We start from the raw sequence: 26,922 nt of genomic DNA on the forward strand, positions 1-26,922 counted from the left end.
CAACTTGTGTCACTTTGATTTTTCCTTTTGTTCCACACCAAGTAGTGAAAACCTGTTAACAAGGATAGGAGGAATACATTCTCAAGCTACAGATATTCTTCATCACCAATATTTCTCATCTACGCACACCAAATAGGCAGCAAGAGTTTAGACACTTAAGTTCAGTACCCAGATCTATACAGTTACATTCCTGCAACACATAGAATAACTAAAAATAAGATTGTGACCAAGCAAGTTATGTCCCTTTATACAATTCAAAACTATATTAATTACGAAATAAACATAGTACAAGAAAAACTAAATATAGGGATAAGAGAACCAAAAGAAATGGCTGCAACCATGCTCAATTACGAGCAATGTGGTTGCTGAAGGACCAATTTAAAATATCACCTATACACCATTAGACATCAATTTCTTTCTATACACAAAAAGGAGCACCGTCAAACCTATCCTTCATGCACAATTTAATATATGCAATAGCACATCCATCACTTAAAAAGTGGATGCACCCCATCAGACAATTGCACCTCCGATTTCCTTCTCACGGTTTTATACAATCGAATACCTATAGAACGGTTAGCATTCACAACCACCTGTTTGATGTAAACACTACACTTCCGAACCTTCAGCTAGGGTGCTCTTCTCTGGCTTCTCGTTTGGATTATCCTTTGTTGGACTTCCTGCCAGGTCCCCTCCAGAAACAGTCCCATCTTGTGGCCGCAGACGAATGTTCATACCATTTAATGGAAATGCTTCCTGAAAAACCAGTTCCACGTTAGTGCAATTATCCCACGAACGCTAGAAATGAAAGCAGGAAATTCACATGATTTGAATAGTAAATACAGAGGATAAGAGAGTGTATTTTAAGTGCTGTATGCTCGTGTATAAATAGACCAATCATTATACCATATAACAAATGTTACCTAGCATAAAAAATTTATGAGCAAAGATAATACATATCATTTCATGTAATATTCCAGGGTAAAATCCCACATCAAATAAGATGACTAAGAAGCTATTCATAAGTTCATATACAAAGTAACACAACTTGCAAGGATAGACTATGGAGTTAATCTTCCATCAAAGACAGGATTCATAGAGCAAATGTTATGGAGCACCTAAGCATTCAATGCCAAATGATGCATTCAATGAGATATGTTGGTTATGAAAATAAGAAAACCTGCATATTTGAAAAAATATGCATGACAAGTACATTGTAGTCTGTGCATTTGATGCAATGTGGAAGCTCTTGGCGGATGGCAATGACATGAGCAAAACATCATAGTCAATAGTTCTATCAGTTACAGCATGGTCATATCAAACCTTCACATGCTAAATTTAAGGAATTTAACGTGTACATCCAGCAATCTGGTTGAGTTTTAAATATCCTGTACACCTTACCATGTTATGAATTTCAAAAAAAAAAAAAGAAAAATTTTTATTTATTTTACCTGATCACCAGCTTCTGGCCCCTCAGAATGGAAAAGAATAGGGCGGCAACGCTTGTCTTCATTCATCAAGCTTGAGTTCTGGAAGTGGGCAACAAGTGCTGCTTTGCCCTGAATTCTAGCATATGCCAATGAGGCAACTTTTTCACTGTTAAACTTCTCCCATTTTTTCCCACTGAATGCCTGTACATGAATCCAAAAGCTTAGCACACTTTTTCTCAATTTCACAAATTTTTATGAGTTAACTCTACTTTATACTTCCAAAAGTTAAATTCAGTACGAAAGAAATACTATGCCTTGTCTGAGGTTTAGGTTGGTTAGACATGACTACTTGTTTGTCAAATATAGGGCTCAAGCATATAATATCATCATCTTAAAGACAGCATAAAATTTGCAAAAAATACTTATAAATGCTTATGACTATAATGTAAAAAGCAATCATAGGAGTGGAGGTAACACCTGATAAAACGAGATGATATGAGAAGGGGACACCATGTTTATAAATGCATAACCAACATTGCATTTATTCTGCACATTTGGAAGGTCAACATCAAATTCAGCTAAAGAAGACATGGTCAAAGTACTTTTTGCAAATTCACTAAGAGTACCTTAAAATCAATTGGCAGGTAGAGGAAATCATAGGTACCCTTATGACTTTCATCTATGGTTGCTAACAACATCTTGGAGGTGTACCTGGAAAGCAGTTATCACACATCAGTATCTCCATTAAAACAAAGAAAATCTCTCATCAGCATAAGTTCACCATAACATAAATGTGGCTTACTTATTTGGAATGTTTTTTATCATTAATGTTGTTCGGGTATCTTCCCCACTGACAATTTTTTCCAAGTCAAGCTGATACTGCTTGATATCTACTTGACTCCCACTGTTGTCAACTCGGCGACTGCGACCTCGCTCAACCAGGCCCTCACTGCTAACAGAACCTGATCCAGAATAAGGTGCATTGCCAAAGAATGTATGGCCCAGTCTCTGTGAGGAAATCATTCTGAAATTAGGTGAACTATTATCAGATATATTTCCAGATAAAGCAATCCCAGGATTCATAGAGGCCCGAGCACTCATATTCAACATTAAGCTTCCATCATTTCGACTGATAGCCATGTTTCCGTATGTGACCTGGCTCATGAAAGATGTATCCTGTGACTCAGGAACAAAACCGAAGTGCCTTTCGAAAGGAAGACCCGAGGGAGCTGACCCCACATGATGGTGATGGTGAGAGTGTGATGACCCAATGAAAGAACCATGGTGATTTGAATAAAGAAATCCCTGCCCTCGTGCATGGCCATTGGAAGTGAATGAGTGCCCAATAGATGGTGACTGCCAAGCAGATGATTGGGAATGCTCTGAATAAGGAGTTAGACTGCCCCAGAGAAACTGAGGTCCACTCAATGTTCCAACCCCAGATGCATTTGAAGTTGAAAGACCAAAAGAAGATAGGGTTCCTGGACTGGAGCTTGCAACTCCATTATTATGCCCCGGAAAGGAATGAGAATGCTGAAATGCAACACCATGTGATGAGCTGCTATTAGAGGAAAGCTGTTCTATTTGGTTACCCCGGTTTTGGTCTTTCCCAATTGGTGCAATTTTCATAGAGTTTGACATCACAGGAGTTAGTACAGAAGCTGATCCAGGCAAATGGTTGATGCCCATAGAGCTCATTGCTCCCCCAGCTGGGGATTTGCTGAGAGCTTGAAGTGGATTGTTATCACTTGGACTGCCATATTGTGCCCATGTACCTGTCATCAAAGAGGCATCCAATTCAGCTCATGAAAAAAGGCAAAATTAATACATATTGGCCATGACAGGTACATGGGCCTCAACTAAGACCAACAGTAACAAATGTACCTGGAGGAGAGTTGGTTATAGGTGATCCCAAATGATGCCTATAAATTCTGGTTTCATCTTGTTCCAATTCATGAGTCAATTGCTGCATCAAGCTGAATTCAGGAAGTGAACTTTTTTAGGATTTTCACCACAAATCACTTAAGAGTGATTACAAATTAAAACATAGCTCATGACACATGCGGTAAACATGTCTTCCACATACTACGGCTAAAATTGACATTCTGTTTACACCATTTATATCATGTAACACATAATCTCTGCATATGCAGCTTATATTATTTGCATTATGAGTATGTGCAACCTGTGTAACATTGACAGGCATAAAAATGTGCACTCACACACAAAGGGTGGGAGTGAGGGATGGAGACAGCACTTACCCCTTACACAGTATTTTTAGGGAAAATGTGCGATCAAGAACCAGAAATCAATATGAAAATCCCCAATAAGAAACAAATCTAGACTGACCAATTCCAGCAGCGGCAATCAACTCGGCGAAATTTATTTTGAAGAAATAATGAAAGGTGAAAACTTCAAAATGTTATAATCGAATAAGTATCCATCCTTCCAACAATTGCAAGCCTATGATCGGCAAAAAATTTAAACTCCATAATCCTTTCCAGTTTGATCTTATGAAAGGCACACAAATTGGTTGAACATAACAGACCACAAGGCCCATAAGAGGCTTTCATTGGCTTCAGGCAGAGATTCTCTTCAAAGGCATTTGTTACATCCTTGATCTTATAAACCTACACATCCTACAAGGCAAATACACATGCCCCTCATCCAGACCACTTTGTAAGGTCTCGATTTTCTTCTAGCATAATTAAGATTTCCAGATCCCCATGTATCATCATTTTCAAAGTGGGATCCTGTTAATAATTTACAAAAAATTGTAGGATTTTTTTTTTGGTAAGTAAAAATGTAAGATTAAAAATTTTAAAAGAAAAAATCAGATTGTAAAATGAAATGTCAAATAAAGGGCATAATTTTACAATGCCAAGCTATGACAGTAAAAACAGCTCAACCCTCACATGGCTTGTTCCACCTTAATTTGGCAGAAAATCTCATACGGCAGAGAGGAAATTAAAGACTCAACTCAAAACAATGTCGAAGGCTGAGTTTTCATATGGGTTCTAAAATTTTCTCAAGAACGAAAAATAGCAACAGTTGGACTTCACTATTAGCAAACACTCCCTTCATGCAACAAACAACCATGATTTCATTAAGACCATTTCTCAGTCTCAGAAGACACAGAAGTAGTAAACCCAGAATCATTGACCACAGTTTTTGAATAACAGGAACAGGAATGCACTAATGTAATTTTGCAGGAATCTCCAACTAATTATGTCAGATGCAGAATAGAATAACATACATCTTTAAAGAAAAAATAGGGCTGTTTGGTTTACAAGTTTTATTAAAATGGGCATATGAAAAGCTCAAAATGAATGAGTTTTACCAAATAGTTGTTTGATTGTTTCCGTAAAACTTGTTTTGGCAAAATTGACAAGTCAGAAAACCTCAAAAGTGAATTTTATGAAAAACAGGTTTCTCTCTTTTTTCCCATAAAACCTGTTTCACAGATAATCATGCTTTGTGGATATACATTATAGTAAAACTCACTGGCAACCAACCAGCCCCAATATTTCAGAGTTAGAAAAGCTTCTTCCCCCTCTTACAGGTGGAAAAGAGAACCGAAGTGAAAACAAAGATTATCTGATTTGATCATCCTTCAATGAACAAACAAGGATAAAAGATTTGAATTCTTGAGTAAATAATGTAACTCTCAGACTAACCCAAAAAAACATGAAAAAAAACCTTTGCTAAGCATATAACTATGAGATAAAAATAAAAAAAGAATAACCAGATGCAGATGCAGAAACTAAATCTGCAAACATACTTTCTACGAGCTCCACCAGGACGGCTAGGTTCCAGCTTTATCCGTTTGCCAGCTATATCACTCTTATTCAATGCCCGAAGGGCAGCTTCTGCCGCTCTGACATCATAGAACTCAATAAATTTATGGTGCCGCTTGTGTGGAGTCTCTCTTATCTGTTTTATGCAACAAGAAAATTTGCAACATTTCACATAAACTGATATGAAGCCAGAGTATGTGTGTGCGCACACGCATGTAAGAGAGAGAGAGAGAGAGAGAGAGAGAGAGAGAGAGAGAGATGGGGTTGAAAAACCAAACTTCCTACCTCTTTTACTTCTCCATAAACCCCAAATATTTGACGAAGGTCATCGTTTGAAACTGACGGATCCAAATTAAAAATTACAAGAGTTCCTTGGTTCATATCTTTGTCTGATGGATTATCCTGGTAGGAAAAAATATATATCAGAAGTGAGATAATTGAAAGCATAAGTGTAATAAAAATGAGAAAAATAACTTCTATCAGACCTTGGGAATTGAAAAATGAATATCAAGCTTTCTCCGTCGTAAGGGCTTGTTTTGTAATGCACGCATGGCAGTTCGAGCAGCTCGAATATCATAGTAAGATATCATCACAAATCCCCTGTGCTTGCATGCAGTGTAAAGACTCCGGATGTCCCCATATTGCTAACAAAAGGCACAATATCATTGCAGATATCAAACAGAAAATAAACAATGTCCAGAAAAATCATTCTACAAGAATTTACACAGGAAACAGAAAAAGAGAGAGCGAAGTTTACAATTTAGAAGAACACTCTACAAGTGAAACTACTGGATCAAATCGAGAACATAGGATTCATGATTGACATGATAAATGAATGCAGACACTGACTCTGCGACAAAGATAACAGTTCCGCACTAATAGTCATCCAGGCAAAACAACCATAAATGCATACCTTCATCCATATGAGCACAATTCAGAAAAATAAAACGATAATTAGGGTAGCGGTAGTTTTGTTCTACTTGCTTTATTGATAAGACCAGTATTTTACTTTCAACAAATCACTTACTACTGGTTACAATACAGTGAATTAGGGCCAAATTATTTGATATCATGCCCAAGCATAATTTACTATTGCTTGCCCATTCTTGGCACGTAGCAGCACCAAAAAAAAAAAAAAAACATGGTACCAGAACAGGACACACCAACCTATACTAGGAGTTTTTAGTGTACCAGATTCCTAGTTCAAAGAAGATATGTTTTAAATGCTCAAACAAGAATTTTGACTGTTCAATTTCACAACCAAGTTTGCAAAAGCAAATATTGTGATTATGCAATCAGAAACTTTATGTATGTAAACAATCAAGAAACAAAATGAAGCAGCAGCAACGATCAGATATGGAAAACTAAGCATACTTGGGTAAACTATTGACCTGAGAAAATCACAGCTTATCATGCGATGCACATCATATTGTGTATCATCCCCTATCAATTGTTTTTATCCATATTATGGAAACACTATCATATGAAACTAGTAGCTGGTAAAGAACATACTCTCCCCTATTGTTTCCCTGGAAAATTCTAAAGCACAGCATGCATAAACAAGTTACAGATTATACAAGTTAATAGACAGAAGAGATACTTATTACTCAACAACCAGAACTGAAAGCATAGCTCAGTGTTCAAATGTGTCTTACAGAGATGTCTAATAAATTTTTGACATGCACATTTGCAAGTCTTGAACAGATAAAACAGTCAAAAGACATCCTAGTGCCAAAAAAAAACAAATGTTAAAATCAACAAAGCATAACTTTAGCATAACAACCACATTTCTTTTCCAAAGTTCCAAGAATTAGTCCTTTAAGCATCTTAAATCATATAAGTTCAATCAGTAAAGAGTTTCCCACGCTAACCAGCATTAGCTAAGCAAGAAATATGGAGAACTAGGGGTGAGCATGGTCTGGTTTGGACCGGTTTCATGCTTAAACCTCAGCCGAACCAGTCCTAAACAGTTTGGCATTTCTAGAAACCAAACCGGACCAATAGAAAATTGAAACCAAACCAGAACAATAGAAGATTGAAATCAAACCAAACCAACATGATTTAAACGGTCTAGTTTGGTTTGGTTTACCGGTTTATATTATTATTATTATTATTATTATTATTATTATTATTATTATTATTATTATTATTATTATTATTATTATTCATGAAGACTTGTTTTCTTTTCACATAAGAGTACCACCAAGAAAATTTATCAAGTAAAATAATTTAAATTGACATAAGATATTATCACTCAACAAAATGAAATTCTTAAACAAACACCATCATTAATGATTAAGATAAAGATCTCCAACATATTATAAAAAAAAAAAACAATCCAGTAAGTAAGTCACTTAGGGTTTAAGGCTAATCAACACAAAACCAAATTGATAAACAACACCATAAATCCAGAATTGTTTTCTAATACATTAATACTCCAACATAAACAACACCCTAATCAAAATGACATCGTTTTATTAAAACCGGTCCGGTTCGGTTTGAGAACGATTTTATTTACTGACAAACTTGAACCAATCCAAACCAGTTTTTTATATGTCAAAAACTAACCAAACCAAACCGAATAAAATTTTAAACCAAACCAAATCTGCGGTTTGGTTCGATTTTACCGATTTGATTGGTTTAGGTTCGGTTTTTGCTCACCCCTATGTAGGACCATTTCCTAGAGTCTAACAGGTTTCTCATGAATAAAATGTGTGACTATGACCTTTTACAAAATGGCATATCAAGGAAAAAAGGATCCAAAACCCTTTCTGTGCAGAGTGAGTGGTTACTTTTGCTAGTTGCATCAGAAAAATAGGCTGAAAACAAAAAATAGCAGCAACAATCTCAAAATGTAAACTTAACATTTCATCAAATTTAACCATCCAAATCTCAGATAGATCGGTTTTTCTTAACCTTGTCTTATACATAAAGCACAAATACACACATATATACAGTTTTTGTGCCCAAAAAAGAAATCCAGGAGAATATAGATAGAAATTGCTCATGAGGTCTTCTATGCTACTAGAAAAAAGAAGAGGGGGAGGGAATTTTGGCTATCAAACTTGACCTTGACATGAATAAAGCTTACGATAGAGTAGAATTAGAATTGCATTTCATTAACAAAGTCCTAAAATGGGACTTTTGTGAATACATGTGTCTAATCATAGCAAATTCAGTGACAAATACAAACTAGAGAGAAGCAGAAAGCTTATCATCATATTGGCCAAGTAATTTCCTTATCCTCAACAAGAATAAGAACAGCAGTTTAACATACTGTAGAGTTGCCTATCATATTGCTGATATAATTAGTATTATTTCTTGAAAGATGGTTTATTGCCCTGAGGATAGATGCTTTAGAGCAAACTTTATGTACAAATATGCAGCAAAACTTTATAGTGCAGCATGTACCTATAAAAACTGTAATAGGAAAACAGTTTCATTGGACGAAAAGTAAGTAATCAACAGAAAGACCAGATTTTCATTATGAAAAGTATACTTTCTTATAAATGCTGACCATCACACAAAGAGAAATATATATACAAATTCCACGCAAAGTTTTATATTGCTCCAATATGTAGTTATAAAAAATATAATAGTAAAATAGTTTTTCATCATGGGGAAGTAATCAATACAAAGACCAGATTTCTAATATGAAAATATACTTCTTACAAATGCAGAATATTGTGCAGCCTTCAAACATTACGCTGTATATTAACATGGAGATCTATACACCAATCACAAATAGGGGAACACTGGGGACATGACTATTATCTTCTTTGGCTGAAGAGTGACTCACAAAGAGCCAAAAACATCCCCAATTTTGACATAGCAGACAGACCAATGGTAGAACTAAAATTAACAACAGACAACACAAAAAGAACAAATGAGATTGGTGAGGCAGATCTACTGGAACACAAAATTACCAAAACTTAAATGAAATACTACATGAAGCAACAGGGAAACAGGAGCAATGCAAACAAGAACCATGTCACAAATAATTTACCTCAAACAGAGACCGCAATTCTGAATCTTCAACATTACTATTAATGTTCCGCACAAATAAAGTTCTAGAAGGATGCTCTCCATATGGATGTTCCCCAGCAATAGTTCCTACACCATTTGGAAGGCTGTACTGATTAATCCCATTACCGGTATAGCTATCGGCAATACTTGCCTTTGCCATTCCAATGGTGAGGCTCTCTATAGGATCAGAATCCAACTCTATACCCCCTCCACTGCCAAAAAGATCATACTCTTCTAACTCCTCCACATGACTTGGCAACCCATTAAGGTCAAAATCATCCATAATTCCAGCTAAAAGCTCCTCTTCATCATCAGGCAACAGACTCCCAATCCCATGAAAGTCAAGATCATCGACAGAATCCTTACCCTCCATCTTTTTACTCAGCTTATTTATTTCAGAAGAAGCCTCGTCTATCACTGAATAGCAGACAAACATGCAAAAAATTAATTCAATATGAAGTCGTCGGTACTTAAAAATGGCACGAATAAACAGCTACATACATTTCTCATGTGGAAGAACGGGTAAGGAACTTGAGAAAAGGCTTGCATCACTTGATCCATGATAAGCATTGGATCCAGATGGAATTCCCCATGCACTGCTTCTGACCTTTTGCATAGTCTTCACCGCAGAGATATTTGAAGGACCTATGGATGTAATCAAATATTACTTCTCAATTTAGATTAAACAATTTATCTTTCCATGACTGAGAAGCAGGATAGCTTTTGTAATAATTTACCTGTTGGTTTCAAACCACCAGATGCCTGCTCCATTGCATGTTCTGTAAGTAGACAAAAGAAGCTAGATTGTGAGAGAAGTAGAGTTGGAGGATTAAAGTTGCTACTATTTTACCAACATTACCATGTCACCACAACTATGTAATCATTCTTCAAGGTAACAGGATGCACCTTTTTTTTTTTTTAATTCTGTCACAAGTTTTTAGGATCCCTTTTTAGAAGGGAAAAAGCACATAAAAATATACATCTACACAACATATATTGGAGCAACAAATGAATATGATTGAAAAAAAAAGCTTATCAATTCAAACATTCCAGATTCCATATGTTAGACGCACCAAATAGCTTCTCCCCAATTCCCAATGTCAGATGACACAAATCGAACTCTAATATTACAAACAGATAGCAAAAAAGAACAGAACCATAACTCCATAGCTCCATCACTCGTAATATCCATCAGGTAAGAGTGCGGCTGATAACACCTTCAGTCCGCCCAAGAAGCAATTAATTTATCATACAACAGAGAGAAAAACAATGGGATTTTGTCAAAACCTCCGATTTTTCTTTGATTAAATATAAAAATATCTCAGAAAAAGCAATGTAAGTCACAACAGCTCTCCCAAAGCCGCGAATTTATCAAATATAAGTCCACATAAAACCACCCACTGAAGACCAAGTGATTTCGAACATCTACCAGCAAAAATTCCTCCTTGGCATGACACTGATCAGTAAAATATAAGCACCGACAGAGGAATTGAAAGCAAAATCAAATCACACACTCTAAGTTCAAAACTTTTCAACAAATCACATCAAAAACATGCGATCAAGTCCAAAGAGAACCTCTTTTCATACAAACGTATGGCATGTCAAAACCCAAATAAACACTAAAAAAAAAAAAAAAGCAATAGTCACTTACCAAGCACAACAACAACTCAGAGTTGAGACGAAGAACCGAACTCTCTGAAACCAAAACCCTATAGTGCGACTCCTCAATCCAAACCCTAGATTCTGCGAAAATCAAATTCCAAAACTACGCTCCGGCATCAAAGCCGCCGCACGAACTCCAATTTCCAAAGACGATCCATATTCCCCCAATTCGCGAGACAGAGAGCCCTCTTTCTCCTATCTTTCTTCTATTATTCTACTCGACTCCCTCCCCCAATGCCACAGAGAAAAAGGAAAAAGAAAGCGATGATTAGAGACAACCGAAATAGAAGAAAGCGATGGAGAGAGAGAAAAAGAGAGCAAGGTGGGAGAGACGGGCTTTGGGTGCGCCGGATTTTGCTGTGTTTGAATGGCTTTTGGCGTCCGTTGACGCGTTGCGTTTTTTTTTTTTTTTTTTTTTTTTTTTTTTTTTTTTGGGCCGTGAGGGGATTGAATAGGGAAATATCCGCTGAGATAATTTGGAAAGATGTTGGAATAATACCAGTGACGCGGTCGAACATGGAAACTCCGGATTACCACGCTGACTATTCCTACGAATTTTTTTTTTATTTTTTCTGGTAACAGAATAATCCTTCCTTTTCTTATTAAGTCTTCTAATTGATTCATCGTTGATTACGGTGATTAGCATCCTTTCCAATTATAAAATCCGTGAAGGTTGTTGCCCTAATCCCCATGTGGTCACTGAATTATCTTTTATTACTATTATTAGATGATGATGATGATGTGGCCCTTTGGGGTTAGTCGTGCATGAGGATGCCGGTGGGTAAAGATGCAAATTGGCTTAGATGGATGAGAAGTCAATAGGTCATATTATGTGAAATTAGTTAGATTGGTCAAATTCTTTAGCGTGTGGAGGCTAGATTTTTTTTGAGCTGAAAGCTAAGATTGTATAGAGATTATATTGTACTTTTTTTTTTTGATAAACAGATTATATTGTACTTTATAGAGTCAATTTTGTCAAAAAAAATATATTTATGTATTATTGTCGATAATATAATATGGATAGATTTTATATATGTGATGTTTGAGCCAAGATGTTATTGAAACCTAACTTTGATAATAAGAATAAATTAAGATTGCGGGAATATCATGCATGCTGAAGTTTCCTACATCTGAAGATGCTAAAGAATTACGGAGATTCTTAGGACTTACTGTTTACTGCAGAAAATTTATCAAGAACTAAGGCAAAATCGGTGTTCTGTTAATCGTCTTTTTAAAAAAGAATTTCTTTCAATGGAATAGTACTGTAGAGTCGGTCTTTCAAGTTTTCAAATAAATTATGATAATTACTCAAGTATTAATGCTTCATAATTTTTTAAATTATTTATTATAAAATGTGACACATCGGATATTGGAATTGGTGCTGTATTGATGCAAGTAGGAGAATCTCTCGCCTTCACTAGCAAACCTATCAGAGAAGCACTTGGATTTGCTTGCTTATGAAAAATAAATAATGGCTATATTACATGCTATCTACAAAGGGCGACAGTATGTGATAGGAAGATATTTTATAATTTACACCGATCACTGTAACCTCAAATACTTAATGGAATAGTGGGTCTCTTTGAAAGTACAACAAAAGTAAACTATCAAACTCTTGGGATTCAACTATGATCAAATATAAGCATGAAGTTGATAATTAATTTAGTTGATGATGCTTTATCACACAATATAGAAGAGTGATTGTATGCTATCTCCCGTCTATTACCCAATTAGACAGATCAAATTTGAGCAGAAATAGAATTTGATGACTCCTTATAGGCAATCATTTGGGAGATTCAAAATGATCCCGATAAGCTTTCATCCTATACATATACTAGAGGACTTCTTCGATATAAAAATAGAATGATTCTAGGAGCCAACTCTGAGTGATAAGAGAAAATTCTTTGGCTTTTACATGATTTTCAAGAGACAGGACACTCTAATTTTTATAAGACATATAAGAGGGTTATTAAAAATTTTTATTAGAAAAAAATCAAGAGAGACGTAAAACATCATATTACTTCATTGTATGTTAGAAGAATAAAATGAAGCCGTTTTCACCACCAGGACTTCTCCAGCCCTTATCAATTCCTCCATACATTTGAACTGATATTTCCATGGATTTCATTGATGATATGCCAAACTCTCCAAGGAAAAGCACGATGATGGTGGTTGTTGACCGTCTATCTAGATACACCTATTTTATTGCAGTAGCACATCCATATAGTGCTTCTCAGATTGCTCAATTATTTATAAAGCATATTTTCAAATTATATGAGACATCTACATCAATTGTTTGTGACCGTTATCCATTATTCATGAGCAAATTTTGGCAGGAGTTATTCTGTCCTTAAGGCACTAAACTATGCATGAGTTTAGCTTATCATCCCCAATCCAATAGTCAAACAGAAGTATTCAACCGATGTTTGGAGATCTATCTTATATGCTTCATTATTTAACAACCTAAGAAGTGGATAATATGGCTTATGGGGACTCAATTGCGGTACAACACTAGCTATAACTCTTTCATATAGATGACTCTGCAGGAGACAGTCTATAGATAGGCCCCACTTATAGTGTTCTTCTATATCTCTAGAACTACTAATATCCATCAATTGGAGAAAGAACAAAAGATCGAGACTACATCCTTCATCTGGTGAAGGAAAAACTTCAAGCAGCCCATGCTAGAATGAAGCAACAAATAGAGAAATATCATTCTAAAAAGGAGTTTATGGTTGGTGACATGGTATATCTTTGACTCCAACCATATTGAGAAACTTATGTTATTGTTCGTACCAATCTCCAACTATCTCCTTGGTTGGACCAGTTGTTTATCAGCTTGAGCTGCCAAGTGGATCTAAAATCCATTCGATATTTCGTGTCTCCTGCTTGAAAAAGAAGATTGACTCGATGGATATGATAATTTCTCAATCACCCAATTTAGAGAATGGGATACTTAAAGTCCAGCATGTGAAAATTTTTTATCGTCGTCTGAAAAAATATTATAATCATGCAATAACTAAAGTGCTAATCCAATGGGCCCATTTGCCTTTTGACGATACCATATGGAAAGATTTGCATAACCTTAAAGAGTGCTTTCTAGAATTTCAATCTTGAGGACAAGATTGTTTCTAAGGATGGTAGAGTGATCGGAACCCAATTTTGATAATAAAAATAAAATAAATTTTTTTTTTAATAAGAGTAAATTAGGATTTCTTTCTTAGCTTCTCTTTTTTTTTGGTTACTAATATCATCGTCTATTAGGATTTCTTTTTTAGCTTCTCTTATTTTGATACTAAAATCATTTTGAACCATATGGCCTATTTGATATTATATTTATTTAGCAATTTTACTAAATTAAATATGATATAATAGATATAATATTAAGCCTGAATCAGTTTATATAATATAAGCCATGTCAATCTATATAATATAAGCCACTGGCTCTTGACAATCAAGTAATAAAGAAATCTTCTTTTCCTCTAGATTTCTTTCTTTTTCCTCCCCTTTTTCTCTTCTAATTGAAGGTTGACCCCCTCGAAGTGGTCACGACATGTGTCAAGGTATCTGCATCATGGTTTGTATTCAGATTTTATATTCAAATACAATATCTGCTTGATGTTTATTAGGCAAGAGGAATGATTCATTTGCATCTGCTACATCATGATAAGTACTTAAGGTTGAATACATCAATCTTTTTAATGAAGATGGTTAGCTTATCATATGTCACAAATCTTACTTGTGTTGTTTATTGAATGCTTAATCAAGGTTCTTTGCACTTTAGGATAGTTAAATGGTTTATTTTAGTATATGCAATTAATATAATAAGGGATAATTAATGTTTATGCTTTTTGGAAACATGCTAGATATATTTTGATGCAAGCATTATGCCCTGGTATTAATGCCCAACTTCGATGGATTTGATATCATGGATTTGGCCATATATCAATTTTTTCCTCAGCATTCTTGTGGTGATGAGCAACAGTATTTTTCAGTTGGAATAGCTGATGATATATAACTAATAATAATAATGAGTGATAAAATTTTGTCCTAACATTTGCCACAAAGAGATCAGCTGTGATAGAGTTTGAACTCTAATTCCAAACTTCTATCTTCTATCCATGCGACAATTGGTTTTACCTTGTTTAGTAAACTTTAATATTTGAATCTACATGCTATGAAAATTTAACCAAGATTGAGATTACATCCCTGTTAGCTTGCTATGTGCTAAAAAAGGAAAGTGAATTTAAACCAGTATCTTTTACATGCTCTTATATTTGCATGGCGAGCTAGTGCAAACATGCTTTTGCAAAATGTTGCTTGGATGTCTATGTGTCCCTTAAACACGAGTAATTAGCAACCGTCATTTAAGTAGAAACAATGTATCCAGGAGGCAAGAGAGACCAATCACCATTTATTAGTGTCCCTCATTAAATGAAACAATGGAAAGAAACTTATATCACCTTAACTCTGAAAACACAAAACCCTATGTTGGTAACTGATTTTAGACCAATTAATTTATGTAACACTATTTATAAAATAGTATCTAAGATTCTAGTAAATAGACTTAAACCCGTAATATCTTCTCTACACTCTACACATGGGTCATTAATTTGTACAAAGACGTAAAATTACAGAAAATATACTTAGGCCTTAAGCACAAGAAATAATGCATTCCTTGAGGCAATTAAACTCCAAGAGCACAAAGCTTAATGGCATTTTAAAAAGGCTTTTGATAGAGTAAATTGGGCGTTCTTGTTTTCAGTTCTAAACCATTTTGGTTTTCCTTCAGAGTTTGTAAAATGGATAAAATTGTGTATCATCAAACCTACATTTGCTCTAATGGAACACAAACATCTTGGTTCCAACCGACAATGGGCCTACGACAAGGATGCTCATTATTATCTTATTTATTAGTTATGTGCTCTGATATATGTTATCTAGTCTATTGCAGTTAGCAGTTAATAATCAAGTATTACGAGCATTTAGACCTTGAAGAAATAGACCGCCTATTACTCATATTTTCTTCACAGATAACTGCTTATCAGTAGCTAGAGCAGCAGTCCAAGACAACTTATGTTTAAAATTCATTTCAGAAATGTATCGTATATTATCTGGACAAGCAGTAAATGAAGCTCAATCATACTTTAAATTCAGCCCTCTAATGGACATTGCAGTCAAAAATCAAATCAGAAGAACTATGTAGACTCCACTCAAAGAAGATACTATTTAGGTGTTCCTCTATCGGCTGCCGGATTAAAACAAGCAGAAATTTGTTTATACAGTGGATAAAATAGAACCAAAATTGGGGAGTTGGTAATGAACGTCTCTCTCCTTTGCGAGGAGAGCAACCTTGCTGCAATTAGTCTCGGCATCCATATCAATATACACAATGTTATGCATCTACATTCCTTCTTCTATGATGCACAAATTGGTAAAAGAATTTAATGCATTTTTATGGGGACACTCAATGGATCAGAGATGAACACATTCAACATCCTGGAATACTGTATATTCCTCTAAATCTAATGATGGATTAGGTATTCAATTTTTGTAGGAGAGGCAATATATTATGATGTGTAAATTTGTAGCACAACTGACTTTACAACCTCAGTCTTTGTTGGCCAAAATAATCGCTTCCAAGTACAAATTTGAAGGTAGCTGGAACATTTATTAAATTCCACAACTGTTTAATTATATGGCACAAAATCTCTTCTTATGCATCCAGAATACAATACTAGTTCGAATCGGGCGTTAACTATTGGTTAAGATGGAACTCATGTGAATTTAATGCATGAACTATGGTTCTTTACTATTCCTTTAATGATTGGCCTACTTATTTAAATATGGAAGTGGATCTGCAAGGTTTGCAGGTAGCTGATTTCATCCAGTTTGATAGAACATGGAACTATAACGCCCTGAGCACAGTGTTCCCAACTAAGATGATGATCATTATTGTTGATACCCTATAGCATAGGGTTCTTGGACTGATCAGTCATGCTAGAGTACCATAAGGTTGTTCATATTTCTTCAAATGCTATTCATCATACTTCATCCTAATCCACCAGTTATGACATCTTCATTTAAATGGATATGGAAACTTGGAAGTTCTAATGAAAGTTAAATTATTCTGTTGGACATGGATATGAATGAAATTGCCATGTAAGCAATATCTATTTAGAAGGGAAGTTATCAATCATCAAGATATAAATCATGACATGTTCTGATCAAGAGGAAGATGTTGAGTGTATATCCATATGGTGTTTGTAGAAAAATGTTGCCAGAATGTATCAAAAGTGATGGCAATATAGACCAGGTTTTCACTCTTTGCCAGCATTAATCAATACATTAGACGGTGTCATGATAGAGAGGAGGATCAATGCTAGAATATTTTAAAGTACTGTTACCACACCATAATAGATCATGAACCAGTTATTATATGTTTTCTTGACGATGGTTCATATATTAAAGATCAGCAAGCCTCTGCAATCCAACCAAACTACCAGGGTAGTTTTTAAACTTTATCTTTATTAGCAAATAATTCATCAACCAGGTATTTTTAATAGTTAATCTTAAACTAGTAAAAATATACTACTAAAAATTCCCACAATATAAATAAGTTGTGACAATTTAATGGAAAAATATATTAATAACTATTAAAAGTTGCACAGCATGAAAAAGCTTTCTAACTATTAAAAATTGTTAGAACTATAAAAGCTCAAACCAATTAATAGTTTTATTATCTATTTTTAAATATTTCAAAATATTTTGTTTAAAATATTCAAAAATAACTATTAAAAATTATGCATATGATATTTTATTGGTATTTTACATAATTCTATTAAAGGTATAACAAATATTGTATACAATATTTTTAGAAAAATAGATACTCAACCCAACATAAATCACTTTAAAAAAATATATTTTCTGTATTGTTTTATCATAGTTAATCAAAAATTCAAAAAAAAAATATATTTTTTTTATATCATATATCCATTTATCAACTCTCAATAAAAAAAGAAAAGACATTTCTGTAAATTAAAATTCCTCTTGCAACCCAGACAAGCACCGGAAGTCTATATCATCGCGCCACCGCAACCATCCCACCCTTTGTATCCCACACAGTGCTCGAGTTGGAGCTAGAGAAATAAATACATGAAATGAGTAGGTGATCCCAAACTCACTATAATGCCCATTAATTTCTTGAAATTTTTAGTAGCATTGGTCATACGGTGGTGGGGCTATAGGAACGGAGATCAGAGGTTTAAGAAAGCCGAGTCGTGACAGGATGCACGTCTCTCCTCTCGTGCTTCGTTAAAAACGGAACTGTTGAGTAATAGGCCTTAGCGTCACGACTGCAAATTCGCCGAACGTCCACTTCTTGGGTATGTTATCACGTATGTTTGACTTTCTTCTTCTACGTCCCTATGGCAAGACAGCTCCCAGCTGCCATCCGGAGAACTACTCTCGGCCGGTCTAAACGGATCCGGACAAAGCGATCCGATCCAACGTCTGGGTTTGTTCGGGTATTACCAGGAGAATCTCGCGTTGGACACGGATTCTGGAATCACCAAAGGCTAGGTAAGACTTGCCTGTACGGCATGGGCCCCGGCACGTAAGAAAGTGAGGCCCTTCTGGTCATTAAAACTCAAGGCGTCAGACCGAGTATTACGAATGAACCATCCAGGGACCTACATTGACATTGATTCTGGTTGGGTTCATTGGGAAATTTAGGTTTGCTATGTCCAAACTCAACCCATTTCTTACTAAAGCTCGACTTTAAGGTGGGATGGGCAGAGGTACACCGTACACTGCTTTGAGATGATGCTGGGCTTGAATGGAGACCTGGCCCAACCAATGAAGAAATCAAGATTCGAGTTGGCTTTGCAGCTAGAGGGTTGTTTTGGGGTTTCCCATTGAAATTTTTTAACCCGAAGTTAAACCAGATACCCGACTCATTGATAAGCTAGCCTGGTGACTGGCCTCCACATCCACTAAATTGCTGCCACGCATACAGTTGAGGACAGCAACGTGATGCTGCTGCCACAAGTAGCACCTAACCCATCTTGCAAACAATTAATGTTTCAAAATGTCAAACAAACCCCAGCCATACCAACCTCGTAAAACAGCAACGTACAAAAAAAATACCGATGCCTCTCGAGGATAATTACTCCGACTCTTTCAAAATTTGAAATAATTACATCATCCCACTCAATATTTTAAAAATATATACATAATATTTTAATTAAATATTAAAATTTAAAATTTAAAAATTTAAAAAATTATAAAATATTTTAATACTCAAATAGATTAGATAGTGATGATGTTAGTAAAAATTATCAAATAAATTGATAATTTATTTAATAAAAAAATATTCGTAGGAAGTTATATGTCATGTATACAGTAAAAATGAAGTAGTAGAATGTATATTTTTAAAATATTTAATAAAAAAATTTATAATTATCTCAAACTTCAAAGAAGACCATCATAATTTACTCAAAAATTTATCATCAGCTATGCTATTTTGAATACCGTTGCATTTTTACCAAAAAAAAATCATTGCGATGGCATTCCTTTACTCCAGGCTAGCATCCAATTGGCCGCCTCACTTCATCCTGAGGCGCATGCCAACTCTATTAACATCCTTTCTTAAAAACTCTAAAATTATTTATTTTTTTAAAAAATACCTACATAATTAAAGATATTGTATAATCAAAAAAATTTAAAATAATTGATACTAATATAAAATATTATCTATAAATATTTTTTTATAAAAATTTATTTGAGCATATTAAATGTTTTAAGATTCATGACACTCTTAATCATTATCCTAAGTACAAATTCAAATGTTTGGGGAATGTTAGGTGTGGTGTTAATCAAATTATTACACTTACACACAGAATCATGATGTTCTTTGTTTCTTCAATAAGTTGTTGTTTTTTCAATGGGTTGAAACCAGCCTGATACCTATTCATGTTAGTATTTCTTTGGCAAAAAATATTCTGTCGTAGCCCAAAATCAAGCCCAATCCAGCAGACCCAAGCCCAAAAAAAAAAAAAAATAGAGAAAAAAATCGGGAAGAAGACTCCCGATAGGAGTCTTCTTCTCCGACGAGACTCGGGCGAGATCGAAATCCTAGGACCTCTCGGAGTCTTAGGGTTCTCTATAAAAGGACCTTTTCCTCCCTTGAAGCCGATCATCGGTCTTCTTTCCCTCTTTTCCTCTCTGATTTTTCCGAATTAGAGCCGCGGATCCTTGCTTCATTTTCACCGTGATTGCTCACCGACGAGGTCACCGGAGGTCGAGGTGAGTTCCCTTTCTCTTCCCCTCTTCCTTCCCCTTCCTCCCGTGCCCCTGTGCGTGGCTGCCGGCGACGAGAGTCGTCGATTTCCGATCGAAAAAAGGGACCTCTGTTTTGGTCTCTTTTTTTCATGAATTTTTCGGCACCGACGATCGCAATCGATCACCAGCCATGCTCCTCGTGACCGGGAGAGTGGCCCCCCTCTGCCGCCGGCCTCCGCCACGGCGGCCGTGGCCTGAATGGCCCGGCATAAGGAGGGGACTACCGTCCCCTGTTCGGCCTGGAAGGAGTCGAGAGAAGAAGAAGAAAAGAGAAGAAGAAGAAAAAGAAAAGAAAAAGAAGAAAAAGAAAAGAGAAAGAAGAAAAAAAAGAGAAAAAGAAAAGGAAAGAAAAAGAAGAAAAAGAAAAGAAAAGAAAAATAAATAAATAAATAAATATATATATTTATTTATTTATATATATAAATAAATAAATAAATAAATAAAAAATGATGAGAGAGAGAGTTTCTCTCTCTTCTCTCTCTTCTTTCAGTCTGAACCCTAACTTTCTCTCTCTGGAATTGGACTTTCTCTCTCTACTTTTTCTCAATAGAATTTTCTCTCTAGATTGTTTCTCTCTCTTGATGGATTTTTCTCTCTCTAAAGTTATCCTTCTAAGATTAGCGTAGTGGAAGGCTTCATTTGATGATTTTGATCGAGTTTAGGGAAGAGTCTGATTTTTAAGTGAGGTTTTGACTTGGGATCTATTTAGATTGAATTTTGAATTAAAATTAATGTAAAAATATAATTTTGGATAATAGGCACGGAAGAATCTCCTAGAAGTTAGTCGATCTATTCATTCAGTGCTCCGTGAAAGGTAAGTAATGAATCATCTTCTCGAGATATTTCATATTTATTCTGAAAATAAATAATTATTCTCTGAAATTATGCATGATTTATGAAATTATGTTTTGAAAGAGAAGTGCTTTTGAAATATTATGGTACGTCGATTTATGCACATGTTCAGTGAAAAATTATGATATATTATGATACAAAATATTTTGATACAGATCGGATTTATGCTCTCAGCCTAACTATGTTTCAGTGGGCCCCGCCAATGGGGATTATACGTTGGTACTCAGTGGACCCTGCCAGTAGGGGTTATGCGCTGGTGTTTGTGGACCCTGTCAGTGGGGGTTGTGCGCTGGTATTTGTGGACCCTGCCAGTGGGGGTTGTGTGGTGGTATTCTGTGGACCCCGTCAATGGGGGTTAAACGTTGGGTCATAGTCAAGGCTGTTGAGTTACGAGTGTTTTTGAATCGAATTCGGATTTATGATTATATTATATGTGAATATTTGAAAATATTAGATTTATATTAAATCAGCATGAAATATATTTTTATGTTATTTGCAGCATTGTTCTTGAAAATTATATAATATCTGAATATCTGGTAGAGATACTTGTTACTTACTGGGCTGTCTAACTCACTACTTTTCTTTCTATTTTTTCAGATTCAGATAATTAAATTTGAGCGTGGGAAGAAATATTGGGACAGAGCTTTTAGAGGCGAAATTTAGCATTGTCAACTTCATTGAACCTAGACCTATTGTTTTATTTTTAGCAAAAATTTTATTGGATGTAAGACATTTGATTTAATTACTTGAATTACAGTTGAATAATAATTATTTGAATTTATTCCGCTGTGATGCATTGATATCGTGATGAGATGCCTTGCATGCTTATGGAGAGAGTTTTTCATGAGTATGCGGCGGTTGCCATGACCCTCGATTCAAATCTCGGATCGGGGGCGTGATATATTCAATAAATAAATTTTAACTTTTTAAATAAAGAAGAATGAATGACTTTTGAACTATCCTGCACTTTAGGAAAAAGACAGTAAATTGATTTTAAACAAACTTCAGTTGATTCAAGAATTAGTAGAACCAAATAGACCTAAATATTTTTAATCAAATAAAATAATTTTTATTTCCAGTGATCTTGTTTGATTAAAAAACATTTTATTCTACTTGCTTTTGCCAATTTTTGAATCCACTAAAATTTATTATAAAATTTTATGATACAGGATGCAAGAAAATCAATCAATCATATATATATTTCGAAGAACGAGATTGTTTAAATATTTTTCAATATTCATTATTTTTAAAATATAAATTTATTTATTAAATATCTTTGATAGATAAATAACAATGTCAATAAAAATAACTTACCAGTAACTTGAAGCTTGCTTCATCTTATTGACGAAGCCAACAAAAAAAAAAAAGCTTAATAACTTTGTGTACAAGTAATAACTTTCCTTCTCACCATTGTAACATTTTGATTAATAGTAATATAAAATGCTGCCATGGAGAAAATGACCTACTAATTTTATTTTTTTTAAATAAATTATAAAAATACCTCCTCAAATTTAAGTCATTTTCACTTACTTCTTTTGTACTTTAAAAAGTATCAAACTGATCCCTAAAATTTCGAAACATTCCAAAGAGGCTCCAACAGTTACCACCGATGACGTCCGCTTGTTGTTATGATGGATAAAAATGCCCCTCCCAATTTCAGGATTTTTTTTCTTCTTCATGGAAGAGAGGACCTATGCGTCCTTCTCTTCCTCTTTTGTTTTCTTTATAGAACAAAGGAGCTCTTGCTCCCCGTGTTTCTGGCGAGAAAGCCCTCCCCCCAGCCATCCACCACCCTGGTCGGAGGAGCAGGCCCCTGCGACGCCGATCGATAGGGTCTAGCGACTGGCGGCAACCAAAACGGAAACGAAAAAATCCAAAACAAAAGAAAAAAAAAGGAAAAAATTTAACAGTTATTTTTCAAAGATTTTTCAATAATTAATTGACAGAATTTCCGATGTAGAATCCCATAAAAGATCGAAGGAGGAGGAGTGAGGAGATTACCTGACTTTTGATGGGCTTTAATCGGATTTTCCGACAGCCAAAGCAAGCTTATTCCATCAGAAATCAGAATGAAAAGAAAGAAGAAAAATCAAAAATTGATCCGTGATTTTCAGTGAGAAGGAATCCAGAGATTGAGGCCTTTAAATAGACTTACACAAACAACCTTCAAGATCTTACCTATGATTTCTTGATTCATCCGGGACATTTCACAGTTCACAACTTCATAATACTTCTGTGATACCATTTGGTTGCAAGCAGCTTGGTTGAATGTGATACCTTATGTTTCAGTTGATTATGGCACTTTCAATGTTGTTTTAGTTGAATATGATACTTTGAGAAGCTTGGTTGGTTTGCACAATGTTTAGAATTTAAATATCAGCCCAATCTGCTGATACTTAAGTATCAACATATGTTTCGACAAATTCAATTGGTTTTTGTAATATTTAGAACTTAAGAATCGATTGGTTGGGCTGACACTTAAGTGTCAATTTATATTCAGTATATTCGATTGGTTTGCATAATGTTTAGAACTTAAGTATTGGCAAGTTGGACTGATACTTAAGTATCAATTTATATTTCAGCAGGTTCTCTTAGTTTGTACAATATTTAGACTTAAAGTATCGGCAGGTTGGGCTGATATCTAAGTGTCAACTTATATTTCAGTACCAGCTAAGTATTGGCAAGTTGGGCTCAAGTCATTCTATAACCACATTCTATAAATTTAAAATGTGATTCCATAACCTTATAAGTATCAGCTATAGAGCCCTTAAGTATCAATTGAAGTATGAGCTGGTTAGTGCTCTTAAATATATCAGACTTAGTAGCTGAAATGTGATTGTATTATGTCGAAAGGATCATAAACATGATATAGTTAGCACCAAAGACCGTCTATGCTATGTTTTAAGGAGTCCATGTCATGGTTGAAAAGATTATGTCTGTTTGAGTTCTGTCAGGCATTAGAAGCAATAAACTGTTCAATGAAATCAAATAATAGTGTAGGTGCATCGCTCAATATGGAAGCTGACCTCTTGACATTATTAAGTTGACTCACTTTGCATTCTTTGATTCAGTTGTTATGGACTTATGACATTAATGCTAGAGACAATGTTATACATTGTTTCGTGACGTATAGAAACATACCTGCCATGTTATTCCTGGGCTGCAGGATTATTTCTGTGTCAACAAACATGCAAATTAATTTTCATGTTTCTCCAGCATGGTTCTCTATCGATGAAAAAATAGAAATGAGAGAAGGATAAAATACTTCTTTTCTTTGGTATAAGTGTTTTTAACTTGCAGTTTTCTACGGCAGTGAAGTTCTTGTATCATATTTAAATTTGGCTGTTATTTAAGACCTCTTTATTTTGAATGCATTCTTCTCTTTATCTTGCGGTATCTTTTTTATTGAGGTGATGATGAAACCTCTTTTCAATTTCTCTCTCCTTTTTTTTTTTTTTTGCAACAATGCATGAAAGTTGGGGCAGTCCATTTCTTCAGAGACAACTGCTGTAGTCACTTGTTAAGAGGATTGCAGCAAAAGGATGTGAGGGTCCATGTGGATGTTTATTTAGTCTGGGAGGTCATACCAGGGCAAAGATATTAATTCATAACCTGCTGATGATTAAACACTTAGATAAATCAGTACCACTAAGAAAAGGTTTCTTTAAAAAAAGAAAGAAAATAATTTAAAATTTTTTTTATATACTGGATGATTGAGAAGTAGCTGCTTTCAGACATTTTGGTTGATATTGATTTACCGGATGAATTGGTTTCATTGAAAAATAATTTCTTATGAGACTTCCTGTTCCAATCAAACAGATTGAAAAAGCCGCTGCTGTTCAATCCTCCTTTTTCTGTCTCCATCCTCATTCTTTGACTTCAAGGAAAAAAAAAAATTGAAAAGATCATCGAAGAATATGGAAAAGGTCTTAGCATGGTATACATCTAACCGGTATGTGATCGGAGTGATGATATACATCAAAAAATTCAATAAATCCAGGAGAGAGAGATCAGCATCTTGAAGAGGTGGTGGAGAAGATCAATCGGAGAGGAGGAAGAAAGAGGAGGAGGAAAGGGACGCGATGGAGGAATGGGTGGAGGTTAATCGTCCGAGGAGGAGGAAATCAATCGAAAAGAAAAGAGGAGGGAGAAGGTGGACATAAAGATATTTTTATGATTTTATAAAATAATAATATCATATGATGGTCATGTGATAAAATTTTATTAATAGAGATGGACAGAAGGATTTATCTAAAATATTTCAAAATTTTATGAATCAATTTAATATTTTTTAAAATTCAGAGAATGTAAATAAAAATAATTTAAATTTTAAAAATTATTTCTGTAATTTATTTTTAAAAAAAACTTTGTGTGCAAGTAAATTCGGATAACGTAATAATCTGATCGGGCATTGTACCAAGAACAGAGGTAGCTTCCTCTGATGAATGTCTTCCCAGCCCACGCCAAATCCTCCATGGTGCAAGGTCACGGTGACTCGACGCGTAGCATCATGTCATGATAGCCATCTACATGGTGGGAGAAAATAAAGAAATGCGTTCAATGTTAATTCTAAGATCCAAATCAAAATATTATTCTTCAATCGTTGATCCATCCGGATCACAGATATAGCAAAGCTCGTCCGAAGCACCTCCAGCTTCTCCGGTCGAAGGACCCAAGAATTCCGTCAGACGCCGCTGATGCAGCCCTTCTCTTCCCACGCCCGTTTCTTTTCCACTCTCAAGCAGGTGGTGTCATACCAATGCCGCAATACGATTCTCCCCCAATCTCTCTCCCTCTCTCTTCTCTCTTCTCTCCTCGCTGCAGCAACAAATCCATCTCCTTTGTGCTTTTCGCAGGCGGAGGATCGATTGGCATCGGAGAGGAAACGAAGCAAACCCGCGCCGGAGACCTGTCCATCGTCGGACCTGCTCAGCTCCCCCATCTTTCTCGACTCCCCGGCCGGCCCCAGCACCAGGCCGCCCGGCCTTCAGGAAAGCAGCAGCGGCCCTCCGCCCGACTTCTTCTCCTGCTCCCCATCCCCATCCCCGCTAGATGATGATGATGGCCGCGGCAGCGGTGATGAAGACGGCGAGGCCGCGGACGACATCGAACAGCTGATGGCTCTTCTAGGGCTGTCGGCAGGGGAATGCGCGGACGAAGGAGACGGGGTCGTGGGGGACTGCTGTGACTGTAGCGGTGGCGGAGGGTTCTACTCCAAAGTTGCCGGGGTGAAGGGCCCCAAATGTGAGAAGGAGAGGCGGAGACTGGATGGTTGGATTGACTACTACTACCGCGGAGATGATGGCGGGGAGAGGAGAGAACCGGCGAGGTTGGCTCACCTGCTGCTGGCCAAGGCCGCCTACTTGGATTGGGATCGGGAGGATGGTGAAGATGGGCTTGGGGCGATTGGGTTCCCGGACACCGTGAAGGAGTTTTTGGAACATGACCCACCGGAGAGGAAGAAGATGGGAGGACAAAGCACAGAGCATTAGGATTTAGGATTTGTTGTTCTCATCTTCTTCTTGGCTTCCCTTTAGAGTTTATATTGTGCCCAAGCTTACTTTATAAGCTTGAGCTGGTTCTGGTTTTTTACTTCATTTTTCTACACTTTGGCAATTTGTGTTTACGAGAAACTGTAGTTTAAGAATCAAATATTTCCTGCAAGCAAGGTTGAGGGGAAGCAGAAACGTTGAGGGTTTGTGAAAAGAGGTTCAATATATAATTTTCTCAGATCTTGAGATTCTCTGATGTGCCTGTCTCTTGTTCTTCAGGAAACTACCGATGAGTTTAAAGGCATCCCCCTTTTACCCCCC

At 35.7% G+C, this 26,922-nt stretch overlaps 2 protein-coding genes across 2 annotated transcripts; one reads left to right on the forward strand and one right to left on the reverse strand.

Annotated features, from left to right (window-relative positions):
- Window positions 1-320: 320 nt before the first annotated feature.
- Window positions 321-11,146, reverse strand: LOC105041001 (protein MEI2-like 2). Its single transcript, XM_073254357.1, has 13 exons — window positions 10,905-11,146; window positions 9,991-10,032; window positions 9,755-9,898; window positions 9,234-9,670; window positions 5,713-5,871; window positions 5,513-5,629; window positions 5,212-5,363; window positions 3,315-3,406; window positions 2,233-3,205; window positions 2,057-2,141; window positions 1,908-1,976; window positions 1,452-1,631; window positions 321-756 (listed from the first exon to the last, which is right to left on the reverse strand). The coding sequence occupies exons 2-13, from the start codon at window positions 10,022-10,024 to the stop codon at window positions 610-612; spliced, it is 2,589 nt and encodes an 862-aa protein (XP_073110458.1). The 5' UTR covers window positions 10,025-10,032; window positions 10,905-11,146; the 3' UTR covers window positions 321-609.
- A 14,405-nt stretch (window positions 11,147-25,551) lies between these two features.
- On the forward strand, window positions 25,552-26,857 carry LOC105041000 (uncharacterized). Its single transcript, XM_010917782.4, has 2 exons — window positions 25,552-25,854; window positions 25,966-26,857. The coding sequence occupies exons 1-2, from the start codon at window positions 25,807-25,809 to the stop codon at window positions 26,599-26,601; spliced, it is 684 nt and encodes a 227-aa protein (XP_010916084.1). The 5' UTR covers window positions 25,552-25,806; the 3' UTR covers window positions 26,602-26,857.
- Window positions 26,858-26,922: the final 65 nt, after the last annotated feature.

The sequence above is a fragment of the Elaeis guineensis genome, chromosome 3 (assembly GCF_000442705.2).
Source record: "Elaeis guineensis isolate ETL-2024a chromosome 3, EG11, whole genome shotgun sequence".
Taxonomy (NCBI): Eukaryota; Viridiplantae; Streptophyta; class Magnoliopsida; order Arecales; family Arecaceae; genus Elaeis; species Elaeis guineensis.